General features: G+C 56.4%; 1 protein-coding gene across 3 annotated transcripts; it reads right to left on the bottom strand.

Moving 5' to 3' along the window:
* Positions 1-3673: 3673 nt before the first annotated feature.
* On the bottom strand, positions 3674-17404 carry CARD19 (caspase recruitment domain family member 19). 3 transcript variants are annotated; one of them, XM_042911937.1, is made up of 6 exons: positions 17157-17404; positions 7357-7499; positions 5760-5913; positions 4643-4702; positions 4387-4458; positions 3674-3943 (listed from the first exon to the last, which is right to left on the bottom strand). In XM_042911937.1, exons 2-6 carry the CDS (start codon positions 7453-7455, stop codon positions 3828-3830), a joined length of 501 nt encoding a protein of 166 aa, XP_042767871.1. In that variant the 5' UTR covers positions 7456-7499; positions 17157-17404; the 3' UTR covers positions 3674-3827. The 3 variants fall into 3 exon arrangements, with proteins under 3 accessions (XP_042767871.1, XP_042767869.1, XP_042767872.1); XM_042911935.1 differs by lacking the exon at positions 17157-17404 and adding an exon at positions 16638-16922; XM_042911938.1 differs by lacking the exons at positions 4643-4702; positions 17157-17404 and adding an exon at positions 16638-16919.
* Between the last annotated feature and the right edge of the window lie 804 nt (positions 17405-18208).

Here is an 18208-nt window from a genome sequence, read left to right as displayed (position 1 = left end):
CTGGGAACGATCCTCTGCCCCCGGGCAGCCTGTCCCAGCCCCTGCACTCTTCTTGACGTGGGAGCGCCACTCCAGTACGACCGACCGACCGTGGCTGGGTCAGGACCTACTCTGGTCACTGAAGTATCTGGAAGGGCTTCCTAGATGAGGCAACGTCTCACGTCTTCAGGTTAAACCCAAGGGGGTTCTGGAAAGAGCGTTCCAGCTGTGGGCACAGCACGTGGAAGGTGTGACGCACGGGTCGTGAGCGGTTCCGCTTGTAGATGTGTGGGGGTGGGCATACAGGGGCAAACAGCGAGGGCTCAGAGTGGCCAGGGCAGGGGGAGCGGGGGAATGCGTGACGTGTGGGGCCTTCTGTGCCCCGATGGACTTCTTCCATTCCGGGTCGCTGGCTCTGACCGCCCAGGGGGTAGGCAGGGCAGGGGCCTGGTGGGGGGAGGCGCTGAACCTCAGCATTGATGCCCCACTGTTGCCCCAAGCCTCAGCCTAGGAGGGGAGGCCTTTCAGGGTTTGACCAGTGGGGCAGGCAGCTGGGCCAGCGCAGACCTCAGCCATCGGCATGGAGTCCAGTCACAGAAGAGGGCCTGTCGAGGCTGGTAGCCAGGGAGGGGTCCAGACAGCCCGGGCTGAGGGGCAAGGCCTTGGCGGGTCACGGACAGGAGGAGAAAGTCAGCAGTCAGGAGAAGCCTGCTTGGCCAGGGCTGGGGGACGGGCGCCCTGGACCACCACGGCTCACCACGGGTCCCGAGGCCTGTGACGGGTACCGGCCGCCCCCTGCTCAGGGGAAGGAACCCTACCACAGGGCCCTCGGGGGTGGCGGCCTCACAGGTCTTGGGTGGCGCACAGCAGGAGGACCTTACCCGCCACAGGCCTGTGGGCCTGCCTCTGGGATATCTCCTTGGAGGTGGTGTCCTGGTTCGGGCGCTAGAACGGAGTACAGACTGTGTGGCTTATACACACAGAGACTTCGGGAGGCTGGAAATCTGAGGTCAAGGCGTCAGCAGATTCGTGTCTGGTGAGAACCAGCTTCCTGTTTTCACTGTGCCCTCACGTGGCAGGCTCCCTGGGGTCTCTTTTACAAGGTCACTAGTCCCATGTTGGGCTCCATCCTCGTGATCCAATCACCCCAAAGGCCCCACCTGCCACCACCATCACCTTGGGGGTCAGGTTCCACCATTACGGATTTTGGGGGGGACGCGGCTGTTCAGAACACAGCAGGTGCTTTCAGCTGAGGCAAAATTCTAGCCCCGCCGGAACCTCTTTGCCTCCTGAGGGCCGGCGTGCCTGCACTTTCACGCAGTGGCCTCGTTTACCGTGACCTGGGTGCAGCCACCACTTCTACCCAGGTGTCTGTCACCTTCACCGGGGTGTTTCCGTCACCTTTTGCCAGCTGTGTCTCTCAGGGAGCAGGACAAACAAACACCCCAGGGCACCTGCCCAGAAAGAAATTTAACCTGGGAATCGGGATCTTGCTCCGTCGTGAGGGGACCCGCCCAGCTGAGCCTCGGGGTCTGACCTCCGGAACCTCCGGCGCCCCCGATGTCAGAGTCCAGAGCGGGTGCAGGGACCAGGCCTCTGGTGTGGCGGGCCAGCGGGAAGGTGGCCTCCAGTCCAGCCTCTGCAGTCTGCACGAGGACCTGGCACGCGGGACGTCTCTCCAGCCCCGGTCAGGCACCAAAGCACCGTAGGGAAGCGGGCAGGTCTGCAGGTCCCTCTCCTGGGCCCCGGGAAAGGTCAAGAGGGGCTCTGTATGGGGCTCAGCTGTGGGGGCTCCATTCAGCTCGGGTGGCTCAGGGAAGCCCCTGCGTCCTCACGGCCAAGCACCAGCAGCCGTGCCCGCTCCACCCAATGGAATGTCCCAGAGAGAAATCTGCATGTGACGCTCCCACAAAGTGGTGAAATCGTGGAGAGAGTTCTGGCAAAGAGATGGGACTGAGCAGTGCCGTCCAGGGCCTGCTCGAGAAGTGCTCACAGGAGTGTCTCCATTGTACAGATGGGCAAACCAAGGCTCCGTTTGGAGACACCCCGGGGCCTGCAGCGTAGAGGTGGAGAGTGAGCGCAGGCCATGCTGTCCCACGGCATCCAGCCAGGGCGCCGGAATGAGGGAATTAGCCCAGGAGCTGGCTGCGTGTGTGGGACACCACGTCCCGGAGCCGGGCCCCTCTGCCCCCACCCGTTTCCCTACACGTGCCCTGCCACCTTGAGACCTGGGAGCAGCTGTCGTCCCTGGAGGTGGCCTGCCCTGGCATCTCCAGAAACCTCCCATGGAAAATGCAAACTCATGGTGATTCGTGGGTTGACAAACACGCTTCTGTTTCCCCAAAAAGGGGCTGTGGGGGAGGAGCTGATGGAGGAGGCAACTGGGAGAGGGACCCCTGGGGGCCAGCCTGTGCCTGGTGCACATGCATGTGTGGCGAGGCCGGGTGGAACCCCCATCTCGGCGGCTGTGTGGTCCTTGGCTTTGGACTGAAAATGATGGCGCCCAGAGGCGACGCGGTGCCAGGAGGTCCTGCTTGCAAGTCCGCAGGCGACTCAGTTGGCTTACGGGGCCCTCAGGGTTGTGACGCTGAATGCCAAGGCTAGGGCACCAGGCCCTCTTGGACTTGCACACTTACCCTCCCATGTCCAAAGGGAAGTTTCCACATTGGGATCCTGAGCCTGAGGCTAGCAGGTGAGACAGGTGTAGACACCCCGGTTGAGGGGATAGGCCAGTGTCCCCAAGATGAGGATGAGGGGGGTGGTGCAAACCCCAGGCTGGTGGGGGCAGTGGGGAGGAGCCAGAGGCCAAGACCCTGGATGGCACAATGACATTTGTCAACTCTAAAAGTTCTAGAAGGTTTTGTGGACTGTTTTGTTCTGAGTTTCTGCCTGGAATCTGGGACAAGACCTTGGGCTCATTTCTAGGCCCAATGGACCCACCCCAGACCCATTAAGCCCAGGTGTCACCTCGTGGTAGGGAGGGACTCCACTCCCAGGACAGAGGCGGGTGAGGTCAGGCAGGGCCCTGGACCCGGGTGTTGGCTCTGGTGACTAGATGGGGACAAGGGGCTGTGAAGGGTCCCTTTAGGACACATCACAGAAGAGAATGAAGGCAGTGGTGAATCTTAGACCCCCTCACGTGCCAGGTCCCCCTTTTCCTGGCTGAGTAACCTCAGTATCCTCTTCAGGAAAGCAGGGATGCAGCCCCCACCTGCTGGGGTCGCTGGGTGGAGTGAACACATATGGGCATGGGGCTTCTTGGGGCATCTTGGTATGTGCAGCTGGTGCCCCCCCGTGGCCCCAGGCAGGGGCTGACAGATGGCGGGGCAGTGCCCCCACCCAGCCCTCCCACCTGGGCTGGTGGCCGGGAAGGGCGAGGTGATGGGCCGGGATGGGGGGATGGGTGTGGGGGCGGACCGCGTGCCAGACAGAAGACTACAGAGGGGCTCCAAGTGAGAGGTGTGGGCTCTGGAGAGGCACGGTGGGAGGGAGAAGGGGAAAGAGAGGAGGGACTTCTGGGGAGACGGTGAGGTGGGGGGATGTTGGGGGTGGGTGCCGAGGGGCAGTGGGGGCTGGGGCAGCCTGAGCAGGACCTGGCCCCGGGCTGAGTGTGGGACACTGAGAGCCCTCAGAGTCAGCCCCGCCAGCCAAGACACCACAGGGTCTCAAGTCAGAATCGTCCAGAAAACATTCCCAAGGGAAGCGACAAGACTCCAACATTTAATGTTGAGCACCTTTGTCAGGCGAAGGTAACTTTCTTAAAAAAGTATAAATAGTGAAAAATAAACATTTAGAAAAGTGGGGCCCACTCGGCAGGCAGGCGGGGTTCTTTGGTGGGGGCAGGGTCATCAGAGCCCTCCCAGGTCATCTGTGAGGAAGGCCAGCAGGAAGCGGCTGACGTGCCTGTCGACGATGATGGGGGAGAAGCCCAGGACACGCCGGGCCCCCGGCAGCACCTTGGGGTCTGGAAGACAAGGTGGTCTCAGACACTGCCACTGACGTGCCTGTGCAGCCCCACAGCCAAGCGGCGTGGGGCGTCCCTGCCAAGTGGGCCTGTGGCTCCCCGTCCACAACGGTGACAGGCCCGGTGTGGCCAGGCAGGGACGGCAGCTGCCATGCTGGGCTGCGGGCCCCCGTCCATTTGCCAGGGCTGTGACATGGGGGCCAGAGGTGGGCACCCTACTCCAGGCCACACACAGGACAGGGGCCCCCAGAGCCCCGGCTGCACCCTGCCTCCCGCCAGGGGCTGTCACCCTCCGACCCCTGGGGGGTGGTGGAGCCCCCATACTCCCTCTTCTTCCTGTGCCTGCAAACTGGGCCCCACTGCCGTCCCACCACACAGGCTAGGAAATTGAGGCACAGGGAGGCCAGGGGGCTCGGTGCTTGGGCCTGGCAGGCGGCACCCACCTGGAGGGCAGCAGTAGACGAGGAGCGCCAGCCCCGCGGCCAGGCCGAGGCAGGCCAGGAAGGCCACGGGTCCTGGGGAGAAAGGGGGCATGTGGGCACATGGCCGCCTGAGCCCAGACGGCGGGCGCCCCAGCGAGCACCCTGGGGCCCAGTCAATGGGAAGGCAGGACCGAGTCTGACTCGGAAAGGAGAAGACCCTGAGGCAGAGACGGAGCCCTGGGTGGGGGACAGGGTGGGGGACGTGGGAGGCCGTTACCCCTGTCACTGAGCTCGCGGCCCACGGTGCCGGAGTCTAGCTCTGTGCAATCTGAGTTCTCTGGAAACAAAATCACAGGGCTCGGTTAGTTGTGGGCCGGCCAGAGGAGGGTGGTCGTCCCGCCTGCAGGAAACCAAGGGGCTGCTCAGGCTCCTTCCCTCCACCCCCGGAACCCCTAGGCTGGGCCGGACCAGGCTGTACACACACCCAGCCGGCCTTCTGGGCCAGGCGTGGCAGAAAGCACCAGGGAGGGAACCGTGGGATCAGCGTCACAGAACCCTGAGTTTTGGATCTCCTTCTGTCCACATCCTGAGACCCTGAGGGCCATGGGTAGGGGGCATCGCTCCGTGCGGAGGCAGGCACCGAGCGTACCATCCCAAGTCTGGTGATGTCCATAGGAGGGCAGGGCACACTCTCTCCCAGACCTCCCCAACCAGCCACCTGCTGATGGCCCAGGAGCCTGGAAGGTGCTTGATGCCCAGCCAGACTGTGGGGCCCCCCAGTGGCCCCGTGTGACACACGGGTCCTGGACCAGAGCTCATCCTCAGGTCAGGGACACCTGCCCCGGGGTCCCAGCTGAGCAGTCAGGGTGAGCCACCCTGTCCCTCAGGCCTCTGGCTTCCCATCAGAAGATCGAGGGACACCGGCCCCTCCTCCAGGGGACCAGGGCACAGAGGTCTCAGGCCTGGACTGCCATCCCCGCCTGTGTCTCCTCCATCCCCACACGCAGCTCAGAGGGTCCCTCGGGACTCACGTGCCTCTTGAGCTCTCGGCCAAAACCCTTGAAACCAAAGCGTGCATGCCTCAGACCAGCCACCGTGCCTGACATCGTTCTACAGAAACGCCCACATTATGGGGATCCCCCCGCCCCCGGCCAGGGCATCCTCAGTTGTGGGCACGACCTCAGTTTCTGCCATGGGGGCACAGATACTCAAGGCTGGCACAGCCGTGAGCGGCCCCCAGCCCGCAGGTGACGGGCCCCAGGGCACCAGGCTGGAGGGAGGGCGGAGCCACACCCGCCAGACGCCTCCTCCTGTGTAACAGCAGGCACGAGAGATGCGGCAGTGTCCGCATCCGACAGCTTGCTCCTGTCTGGGGGCGCGGGGGGCGCACTTACGCAGGGCCAGCCGGCTGGGCAGGCGGCTGTGCAGGGGCTGCGCGTGGATGTACAGGGCCCGGTAGAACTCCTGGCAGTCCCGCTCGCCGCTCCGCTGCAGGTGGCCCAGCAGGTCACAGAGCCGCACTCGCAGGGACGCCTTGGGATTCCGGAACTGGGGGTGGAAAGGGTGCGTGGAAAGGTCAGGCTGGAGGGGCAGGGCCAAGGAGGCTGGGGGCTCTGGCTCTGCCCTGGGCTCCAGCTTCTGCATCAGAGGGGCCCCTGCCCGGGGTGCGGCAGGGGCGGCAGCACAGAGCACCCAGAGGAGGCATCAAGTGCCACCAGGGCCACAGCCCACCCACGTGGCGCCCAAGCCGGTGCTGTGGTCACAGCACAGCCACTGGTCCTCCCTGTGGAGCCCCCTCCCTGTGGAGGCCAGGACAGGTCATCAAGAAAGACAGTGGTGACATTGTTCCACCTGTTAAAAGCTGATGGTTTGCCATGTGACTTTGGCAGGTCATTTTACACCTTGGGACTCTGTTTCTTCACTTGTAAAAAGGCTACAAGGAATCAAGGAGGTGATGTCATAAGTAATAACTTCTAGTAGTTTATAGTCAACAGGAATGTGACTCGAGGAATTTAAAAACGGAGGGCTAAGCAGGAAAACAAAACAAAATAACCCAGAATCTTCTGAGGAGTTCATGGAGAAATGTATGGTTCTAAAGGTCAGTGAGCCGGCAGGTGGCATTGATGCAGGACCTGGAGGCTGTGGCCCGGTGCTGCCACCTGGTGGCAGCATACCATTCCACTCAGAACCAGAGTGTAACAAACTGCAAGCGGACGGTAGGAGCCAGAGAAACCAAGGAGCAGAATAGCGTGGCAATGTGCATGCAGGACTCTCCTTCTTCTTGTATAAACGTCTGAAACTTCTCAAATATTTATATAATGAACGTGTATCAGACTTTTAATTACAATAGTAAGGTATGAACTCCACCCGTACTTTTCCTTTGCTGTAGACTTTCACAACCTGAGCGTCTGAGCCAGTGGCAGGGCCCACGAGCCTTCCAGCTGTGTTGGGGGTCAGCCTCACCGTGCCCAGGAGAGGCCCCAAGCCCTGTAGGCAGCCCTGCAGCCCCGAGAGTGGGGCTCACTCAGCCACTCGGCTGGAGGGGGCCCCACACCCCAAAGCCCTGGCCCTGAGGGGGAGTCAGGGAAAGGGCGGCTCAGGCGAGGTGCACCCACCTCCCTCGGTGTCCGCTTTTGAGCCTTTGGAAGAGGCAGGGTGCGGAGCCCTGCGGCATTGGGGTGAGCCCGGCCAGCGCCCCCGCCCCCTCTCCCCTCCCAGGCTTGTCACACGCAGTGGCACACTGTCCTGTCTCCTGTGATGCTTCCAGCGGCTCTGGAGGGCTGGCAGGCCCCGAGGACACGGGGAGAGACTGAGGCTCAAGGAGCCGGTGTTCCGGGCCCAACGTCACTGCAAGGAGTCAGGCTTTCACCTCCACTGTCCTTCTCCACCCTCCCACCCCCCCCACCCACTTTCTCCCAGCCCAGGGAGGGAGGGACAGGGAGGGAGAGATGTGCCGCCCCCCCCCCCCCCCGCCTCCCCCCACCCCAGCACCTTCTCTGCATCATTGTTGCTGAGGATCTGGGGGTAGTAGCGGTTCAGCTGCAGGATGATCCTGTCCACCTGCTGCTCACTGAGGCGTCCGTGGCCCATCAGGAAAGGCGTGTCCTGGACCAGGCGGTCACAGTAGGTCTGCTCTGAAACAGCAGAGAGCACGGAGGGCATGAGCCCGCACGGCCGAGGAGCGGCAACGGGGCCCACATGCCACCCGTGGCATGGCCCCCAAGCCCCCGGGCGGCACATCAGCTGTAAGCCGTCCCACCCGTGCAGGCTATGCACAGCCCGGAACCCCCGTGTCCTGCCGCCCCCCTGCCAGAGATGGGGCGCACTAGTGTGTGGGACCACAGACTCCAGCTCTTCTCTTCTACGCCTGAGAGTTTACAGCAGGAGATAAACTCAGGCCAAGTCCGCTGTCCCTGGGTCCCCGCCCCCCCCCCCCGCCAGGGCCTGCTGCAGGGACACACCAGCCTGGAGAAGGCCCGACCCTGCAGCTCCCCTGGCTGCTGTTCCCACAGGGACAGGGGCGCAGGGCTGGGTGGCCCGTGCTGGCATGGCCACGGGACACGTGAGCTTGCCCGGCCTTGTGAGGCTGCCACAAAGCAGACCGGTGTGCCCAGCCAGGGTCCTGGCATCGCGGCATCACTGCCATGCCTTTTTTCCCATTAAGAATGTTCTTTAGAATGACAGGCCTTTAAAGTCCAGGGGTGGGTCAGTGGTTGGTGGGAGGCACAGGATCCCCAAGGAAGGGGCTGAATCCCAGAGCATCCACTGTGTGACCACGTGCACCCCCCCCCCCACCGGTGCCAGCCTGTCCCACTTGCTGGCGGACACGGGCACTGGGTGAGGGCAGAGCTGCAGAGGAGGAGAGTTTTTGTGTGTGACTGGAATTAAGTTGATATCAATTCACATTAGATGGTTATAACTTTAGGATGTTATGTGGAACTCTCATGGTAGCCACAAAGAAAATATCCGTGGAATATCCACAAAAGGAAATAAAAAATGTTATTACAGAAAATCAACTAAACATGAAAGAAGGTAGTAATGGATAAAGGACAAAAAGCTACAAGACCTACAGAAAACAAACAGCAAAAATGCAGAAACAAGCGATTCATTATCAGTAATTGCAGTAATTAGTTTATTATTATTTTTTTTAATATTTACTTCTGAGAGTGAGAGAGAGAGAGAGAGAGAGAGAATGAGCAGGGGGAGGGGCAGAGACAAAGAGAGAGACACAGAATCCGAAGCAGGTTCCAGGCTCTGAGCTGTCAGCACAAAGGTGTCGGACACAGGCCTGAAATCACCGTGGGATGATGACCTGAGCTGAAGTCGGAGGCTCACCAATGGGGCCACCCAGGCACCCCAGTGACTGCAGTAATTACTTTAAATGTAAACAGATTAAGGAGCGCCTATCTGGCTCAGTCAGTGGAGCATGCAACTCTTGATCGCGGGATCATGAGTTCGAGCCCCACATTGGGTGTAGAGATTACTTAGAAAATAAAAGCTCTCAAAAAAATAAATGTAAACAGGGGCACCTGGGTGGCTCAGTCGGTTAAGCCTCTGACTTCGGCTCGGGTCAGTATCTCACGGCTTGTGAGTTCGAGCCCCACGTCACTGGGCTGACAGCTCAGAGGCTGGAGCCCGCTTCCGATTCTGTGTCTCCCTCTCTCTCTGCTCCTTCCATGCTCATGCTCTGTCTGTCTCAAAAGTAAATAAACATTTAAAAAAAATGTAAACAGATTAACAGACGCAGATTGGCAAAATGGAATTTTGATACTGTGATTTCTAATAAGAAATATATATTGGCACAGGGCTCCTGAACCCCCTGGAACGTCCTAAGAGAAGAGCCATGAGGATGAAGCTGTCTTTTGTTCCTAACGAGCCCCCTTCAACCTCATCTGGCCGTGTGCACAAGGTGACTCTTCTAAAGCCCCTAAATACCCACAAGATGGGACTGGTTGCCAGTGGAGCCAACCACATGAGGCTTAGAGGGGAGAGGGGCTGCAGGCCGAACCCATCACCAATGGCCAATCGTTGAATCAATCACGCCTATGTAATAAAACCTGCGTAAAACCCCAAGAGGATGGAGCTGGACGAGCTTCCAGGTTGCCGAGCACATGGAGGCGCTGGGGCGGCTGGCCCGGCAGGGACACAGAGGCTCTGGGCCCCTTCCCGAGTTCTTTGCTCTAAGCACCCTGTGTGTGTGGACGTTCACTTGTATCCTTCTGTGATAAATCAGCACTAGTATGGAAAGTGTTCTCCCAGATTCTGTGGGCTGTAGCAAATGACTGAACCAAAAAAGGGGGTCACAGGACCCTCGGTTTATAGCCAGTCGGTGAGAAGCCTTGTGACCGGGGTCTGTAGCGGGGACGGTGTACAGGACCGAGCTCTTCACAAGTGGGAACTGAGGCCATCCCCAGGGAGACAGCGTCGGGAGGTGAACTGGGACACCCCCAGCTGGTGTCAGGGGACTGCTTGATGGAGGTGAGGGACCGCATACCTGGTGACCAGAAGTGCCAGGAGTCCTCAGAGGTATGAGTGCTGCGTGTAGGAGCAGAGGAGAAACAGAGTTGTTTGTCCTCTGAGGATTAAAAACATATGATTCAACTATGAGCTGTCTCCAAAAGACTCAGATCCAAAGACACACATGGGCCGAAAGTGAAAAGAAGGGAAAAGATGTCGCTGCAAATAGCAACTCAAAGAGAGCAGGGTGGCTCTGCGCATAGAAGCCAAGATCGACTTTGCATCAAAAACTGTTACAAAAGACCAAGAAGTATATCAACGTTAATAATAGAGTCAATTCACCAAGAAGATCTAATAAGCACATGAGCCAGGTATTAGAGCCCCCAGATAATAGTAAAGATTTACTAATAATGAAAAATAGTATCAGTTGGAGATTTCAGTGGCACACTTTTATTATTTTTTTAATGTTTATTTTCGAGAGAGAGAGAGAGAGACAGAGCGTGAGTGGGGGAGGGGCAGAGGGAGAGGGAGACACAGAATCCAAAGCAGGCTCCAGGCTCTGAGCTGTCAGCACAGAGCTCGATGCGGGGCTCGAACTCACGAGCTGTGAGATCACAACCTGAGCTGAAGTCGGACGCTTGACTGCCTGACCCACCCAGGTGCCCCAGTACCGCACTCAGTAATAGCCAGAAACACCACACAGATGACCAGTAAGGGAACGGAGGGTGTGAGCCGCATGATAACCAACGAGGGCCAACACACCCGGACTGCAGTCACCCAACAGCAGCAGAAAATACAGGTGCACCTCCCTTTACCGCACTTTGCAGATACCGCGATTTTACAAACTGTGGGTCTGTGCCGAGCCCGCTCTGAGCAAGTCCACTGGAGCCACTTTTCTACCAGCATCGACTCACTTGGGTCTCTGTGTCACGTTTTGATAATTCTTGCAATTCAAACTTTTCATTCTTCAAACCGTATTTCAAACCTTCTCATTATTATTACAATTGTTATGGTGATCTGTGATCAGTGATTATGAGTTGCTGAAAACGCAGATAATTGGTAGCATTTTTTAGCAATAAGATGTTTTTAATTAAGGTATACACATTGTTTTTAAGACATAATGCTACTGTGCACTTGATAGAGTACAGCATAATGTAAACATAACTTTTATATGTGCTGGGACACCAAGAAATATACTGGGCTCACTGTTTAGTTTTGTTTTTTGTTGTTTTTTTTTACTGGACTCACTTCGTTGCAATATTTGCTTTACTGTGGTGGTCTGGGACCGAACTCACAATAGCTCCAAGGTGGACCTGTACATTCTTCTCAAGCACACATAGAACATCCTCCAGGACAGACCATAAAACAAATGTGGCTACAAAACAAGTCTTAATATCTTTAAAAAGGCTGAAATCATACAAAGGGTCTTTCTGATCACATGGAATAAAGCCAAAAATCAGTAACAGAAGGAAAACTAGAAAATTCACTTGTATGTGAAAATGAAACAATGGATCAAAGAAGAAATCACAAGGGAAATTAGCAAGTACTTGAGACAACTGAAAATAAAAATACAACACACCAACATGTAAGGGATGCCATGAAAACAGTTTGGAAGATGCCATTTAGGCTGTAAATGCACACTTTACACCAGAAGAAAGATTTCAAATCAGCAACCTAATGTTACACCTTAAGGAAGTAGGAAGGTAAGAGCAAACTAGACTCAAAATAGCAGAAGGGGAGGAAATAATAAAGATTATACCAAAGATAATTGACATGGAAAATAGAAAAAACAAAACCAAAAACAAAACTTGGTTCTTTGGAAAGATCAACAAATTGACAAACTGTTAGCCAGACTTACAAAGAAAAAAGACTCAAATTACTAACATCAGAAATAAAAGTAGGAAATGAACTACCAATTTTACAAAAATAAAAAGGATTATAAAAGAATACTTGGAAAATGTGTAAGCCAACAAATTGGACAGACTAGATGAAGTGGACAAATCCCTAAAAACACACAATCTACCATAACCAAAACATGAACACGGAGAAAATCTCAATGGACCTCTAACTAGTAAGGAGATTCAATTAGTAATCAAAACTGTCCTAACAAATAAAAGCTCAGGACCAGATGGCTCCACTGGTGAATTCTACCCAACATTTAAATACCAAAGCTTCTACAATTCTTCCAAAAAACATAGAGGAGGGAACACTTCCTAACTCATTCCATGAGGCCAGCATTACCCTGATAACAAAACCAGTCACAGATAACTACAAGAAAATTGCAGACCAATATCACTTATAAACACAGATGCCAAAATCTTCAACAAAATACTAGTAAACTGAATTCAGCAGCATATTAAAAGGATTATACACCAGAATGCAAGGGTGGTTCAACATAAGATAATCCATCAATGTAATACATTATGTTAATAGAATGAAGAAACACACACACGATTATCACGGTCATCTCAAATGATGCAGAAAGGCATTTGACAAATGCAATATTCCTTCTTGATTAAAGGAAAAAAGCATTCAATAAATTTAGAAGAAAATTTCCTCAACATGATGAAAGTCACACATGAAAAACACTCAGCAAATATCATGCTTAATGGTAAAAGTCTGAAAGCTTTTCCCCTAAGATCAGAAACCAAGCAAGAGGCCCACCCTCACTACTTCTTTTCAATGCATTACTGGAAGTTCTAGCCAGAGCAATTAGACAAAAAAAAAAAAAAAAGTTATTCAAATGAAAAGGAATAAGTAAAAAAAAAAATTAAAAAAAAGGGGGACGCCTGGGTGGCTCAGTCGGTTGAGTGTCTGGCTTTGGCTCAGATCATGATCTCACAGTTTGTGGGTTCAAGCCCCGCATCAGGCTCTGTGCTGACAGCTTAGAGCCTGGAGCCTGCTTCTGATTCTGTGTCTCCCTCTCTCTCTGCTCCTCCCCCACTCATGCTCTGTCTCTTTCTTTCTCCTTCAAAAATAAATAAAAACATTTTAAAAAATTCAAAAAAAAGGAATAAGTAAAATGATCTCTTTTTGCAGATGACATGATCTTCTGTCTAGAAAACTGTAAAAAGGTTAAAATTAATCAACAAATTCAGCAAAGCTGCAAGATACAAAATCAATACACAACAACCAGTTGCATCTCCATACACTAACAATCAACAATCCAAAAAAGAAAATAAGAAAACAATTCCACTTACAATGTCATCAAAAATAATAAAATACTTAGGAGTAAATTCAACCAAGAAGGTAAAAGACTTGTACACTGAAAACTTCAAAACATCACTGAAAGAAATTTAAAAGATACAAATTAATATACCCTCTGTTCATGGATTAGAAGATTTAATGTCGTGAAGATGACAATAATTCCCAAAGTGATCTATGGAGTCCACGCAATTCCTATCCAAACTCCAATGATGTTTCTTGTTTTTCATTCTAAAATTCATACAGACTCGGTTTTTTTTAATGTTTATTTTTTTGAGATAAAGCACAAGCCTATGCATGTGGGAGGGAGGGGCAGAGGGAGAGAGAGAATCTTAACCAAGTTCCATGCCCAGCGTGGAGTCCTACACGGGGCTTGATCCTACAACCCTGGGATCATGACCTGAACTGAAATCAAGAATCAGATGTTTGGGGCACCTGGGTGGCTCAGTTGAGCATCTGACTTCGGCTCAGATCATGATTGCACTGTCTGTGGGTTCAAGCCCTGAGTCGGGCTCTGGGCTGACAGCTCGGAGCCTGGAACTTGCTTCAGATTCTGTGTCTCCCTCTCTCTCTGCCCCTCCCCCACTTATGTGTGTGCACTCTTTCTCTAAAATAAAAATTAAAGCATTTTTAAAAAATAGGTGCATTTGGGGGCACCTGGGTTGCTCAGTCGGTTAAGCAACTGACTCTTGATCTTAGCTCAGGTCAGGATCTCACGGTTTGTGGGATGGAGCCCCATGTCTGGCTCTGTGATGACAGCACAGAGCCTGCTTAGGATGGTCTCTCCCTCTCTCTCTGCCCCTCCCCCACTCTCTCTCTCTCAAAATAAATAAATAAACTTAAAAAATGTTTAAGAAGAATAAATGCATTTGTTGTGAGTAAATAATACCTCAATAAAGTTGATTTTTTCAAATGGGGTCATCATGTGGGAACAAGAAGGGCCCCTCCTAGATTTCCGCCATGGGGCCTACTCAACACACCATCTGTCCTCCTCACCTCTCTCTCCCACTGCCACCTCCTCCTGGCTGGTCTTTTCCCTCAAAAATATGCATTTCTAACTTCTGGGTCCTCCCAGGTCCTGAAAGTCTACCTGGCAGACGCACCCGTCAGCAGCCTCACCATGGTGAGGAAGTCACCCCCAGGGACACCGAAAGATCTGCCAGGGCCACATAGGCAGGACTTTCCCGGTCACCTGGCGTCACCACTCGTAGCCCCTCTGAGCCGGCTGACGGCGTGTGCCCTGTGACCGGGCACTCTACAGGCTCTTTGCGTGCAGATCATCTTCATCGCCCCATCAGCTCTGCGGCTCTAGCAAGACCATCGCGCCCATTTCCAGATGGGAATAGATGAGGGACCTGCCCAAGACCTCAGCCACTAGAGAGTGAAGATGGAGGCTGGAGCCAGGCACAACTTTGTGGCATCCAAAGCTTTGTGGCTGTGTCAAGCCACTGCCTCTTGACATCCAAGACTTCCCACTCGCCTAATTAACGTACTAATTAACTGTTCAATTAGCTGCATCCTGACCCCAGGCTATTCTGCCCAGCACTGCCTCTACAGCGTGTGCACTCGTGCACAGGGCAGGCATACAGCAGGCACTCACTAAAGAGTTCTGGATGCATGGACTGTCGGTGGACCACGGCCAGCACACTGGCGGTCCTCCGGCTGCAGCCCTAGCTAGGTGGAGTCTCCACGGCAGCAAGCATGAGTCACCCGGCACAGGGCATACACAGCCTAGGGCTGAAGCTTTCCGTGGTGGCTGGAAGCCGTGCAGGAAAACCACACCCAGATGGCCACACCCAGGAAGGAAAATGCACAGGAAACTTTGGTCCTGGGTCCTGAGTAACAGCCCCAGAAAGCTCTTACAGGATGGAGTCGAATGTTCTGGCACAAACCCACCCGACTCTGCCAGCAACTTCTGCCAAGCCCCACCTCCCCCACCTACTTGCTCAGCTGGTGCCAAAACCACAGAGCCCCCAACCCCTTACCCCTGCGTGGCACTCAAGGCCCTGTGGGAGCTACCCCAGGTGCCTTCACCCCAGGTTCCTGAGCTGTCCTGCACAGCAGCCGCCCCCCGCCCCTGCCGTGGCACCGTGCTGCTTGGGACCCCTGCCAAAGGATGAGAACCCTGTCCCTTGGCTTCCCCCTGGCTAACCTGTACTCAGCTCACCGTCCTCCCCTCAAGAGGCCTCCCTGAGTTTCCATGGCTCCCTCCCCACTGCAGTCCCTGACCCGCTCAGAATCCCCTCCTGCTTGGGCTCTGGACCTGGCCTCAGGTGTGGCGCTGAGAGGGCTCACTCCCCAGCACACCTGGGTCCACAGAACAGTAACAGCTGCATTGACACCTGGCCAGCGTCGGCCCTGTGCAGACACATTGGGTCCAAATGCCCACCCTGCAACCTGTCATGAAGGCCCCAGAACCAGCACAAGGCAGACCCCCCCAGTCATGGCACAGGAACAACGAGCCAAGGATTTCATCCCTGCAGCCTGGCAAAGCTGCCCGCACTCTCTGGGCCTCAGCTTCCTGCCCCCAAAATGAGGAGCTGTGACGGGAGGGATCTCTAGAGGCTCAGCGCTCAGACTTGGCTGCAAGAAAGGGGCTGTGGAGAGGCTCCCACAGGACCTTGAGGGGCCTGGGCAGGGCACAGGTCTAGTTCTGCCCCTGACCACCCAGGTAGCCTGGTGCTTGGCACCTGTCCAACCTGAGCCTTTATTTCCTCATCCACATACAGACAATATCCTACATGTCCTTCTACACCTGACACGGGGCCAAGGGCACAGCAGGCTCTCAGAAAAAGCAGCCACAAATGAGAAGGGTTCTGGGAGGTGACAGGCGAATAGGGTGCAGCTGGGGTCTCTTCCGACCTACGCTGGGACACTGGTGTCCCAGAAGACACCAGGAACTAGCCCATGAAATCCTATTTGTGGGACTCCAGTGAGCACCGGGGAGAGAACAGGACCTTTGGGAGCCTCCCTGAGCCCTCTGCCACCCCGGAGGTTGGAAGAGTGGGGCCCTGGGGAGCAAGAACATTCCCTGACCATGCTGTCATGAGATCCCTGGCCAACCCATCTCCATCACCAGGTCTCTCCATCAGTGGAAGTCCCACACAACAAGGTGACCCTGCTCAGCTGGGACCAGGAGGCAGGTGGGTTCTGCGGTCCACACAGGCTCTGGGGGTTTGGCTGCACTTCAGACCCCACTCTGGGAGAATCTGGAGGGGGCAGGGCCGCCCTGCACGCAGCACAAAGCCCAGGGGTGCTGGCTGAGTCTGTGTCCCCGGTTCTCCTGGGCCTGACCCCAAACAAGAGTCCCACTGGTACTATACACGGGTGTCAGGTGGCCAGGATGACCCCCGCGAAGACTGCTGGTGCCCTTTTCACCCTCGCCTCCCCCTGTCAGGCCTCAGCATCACCCCAGCCCCTCGCCCACGGCCCCTCCAGGCTCCGACCACCGCCCCCGGCCGGTCGTCGTCCCGCCCACAGAGAGGCGGTCACGGACCAAGGTCACTGGCCGCTGCCGCGAGGAGCTGCCACCGGGGCAGCACCGGGGGGTCACCGCGGCCGCGCGCCGGTCCCGGGCTGGCAGGCTGGACACCGGCCCGGCCCGCTCTCACCTGTCATGGCGACGCACGGCGCGCTCCCGGCCGGGCCCGGCCCGTCCCCTTGCCGCCGTCCACCCGTTAGGTCGTCTGTCCGCCGCTCGCCCGGTCCCACTCGCTCCGCCCCCTCCCGGCAGGCCCGCCTCCCGGCAGGCCTCGCCCCGGTCTCGGCGGTGTCGCCGCCACAGTCCCAAGTCGTCCCCACTGAGCCGGCCCTTTCCCGTTATGCTCCGCCCACAGAGGCAGCGGCAGCGCCGCGAGCGTCCCAAGCCCTGACCCCGCTCGAGCCCCGCCTCCACCCGAGATACCTACGGCACCCGTAGAAGTTATAGGCCCCGCCCCCACTGAGCCCGCCCCTTCCCGTTATGCTCCGCCCCCAGAGGCAGCCGCGGCGCCGCGAGGGCCCAAAGCCCCGCTCCCCATTCGAGCCCCGCCTCCTCCGGACGTTATGCTCCGCCCCCAGACCTGTGGCCTGGCCGCGAAGGTCCTAAGCCCCGCCCCCACTTGAACACCTCCCCCTCTGGAGGCACCTACGGCTCTGGCAGGAGTTCTTGGCCCCACCCCTCTCTGAGGCCCTTCCATCCCGGGCGCCGCAGGCGTCTTCGCCTATGCTAGGGCTCTAAGCTCCGACTCCACTGAGCCCCACCCTTGCTGACGTCTGTTAGGTCGCTTCTACAGCCCTGAGCCACGCCCCTCACTGAGCCCGGCCCCGCCTTCTGAAGTCTGGAGTTTCCAACCCGCATAGGGTACAGGGGCCTCACAAGCCCTTAGCTCCGCCCCTCAATAAGTCCCGTCCCGCCATCCTGTCCCAGGGTTCCAAACTCCGCCCCCAACATGGCCCCGCCCCTTCCGGCGACGACCAGGACTCTGAGCCCCCCACTCCAGCCCCGCCCCCAGCCCTGGCTCACCTTCCCCTACTGCCGACGCCCGCCTACTGGCTCCGCCCCATCTAGGCTCCGCCCCCTCGAGGCCCCGCCCTCGAGATGGCCTCGCCCGGGAGTAGGTGGCTCAGCCAGGCTGGGCGCAGTAGGCTTCCCTGCCCCGCGCCACCGCGCCCCACGCCCGAATGAGGAAACTGAGGCTCTGAGAGAGGAAGTACCCAAGGTCACGCAGGTCACTCTGTAGGAGGAACAAGGACAAGCCTGGGACAAAGGCCGGTGGACGTCCAGTAGCCAGGAGGGATCAGCCTAAAGGGGGCAGTACCTGGACAGTGACGAGGGATGGATCCTCGCCTGTCCAGCCGTCAGGTGAGACCACAGCCCCAGCCTCAACAGAGAGCCAGAGCCACCCTGCCAAACCTCACGTGAAACAGAGAGCTGTAGTAACAGGTGATAATGACGATTGTTTTTGAACCACTGTGTTTCAGGGTAACTGGTTACCTGGCAGTTATACACCGAATGCACCAGACATCCAAGCAGACGCCCAGCCAAAGGGAGGCAGAACTCCACACGATGGCTGGGGAACAGTATCATGCAGGAGCCCAAGCATAGACCACCTTTCTAGGCTTGAGAGACAGTCTGGCGGCTGGACTGGACTCTGCAATAGCAGTGAGGTCGGGAGGTGACCGGGGAGTCATGCAGAGTCTC

This window comes from Panthera leo, chromosome D4, assembly GCF_018350215.1.
Source record: "Panthera leo isolate Ple1 chromosome D4, P.leo_Ple1_pat1.1, whole genome shotgun sequence".
NCBI lineage: Eukaryota > Metazoa > Chordata > Mammalia > Carnivora > Felidae > Panthera > Panthera leo.
Note: the sequence above shows the minus strand (reverse complement) of the source record. Positions and strands in the feature narration are given on the sequence as shown.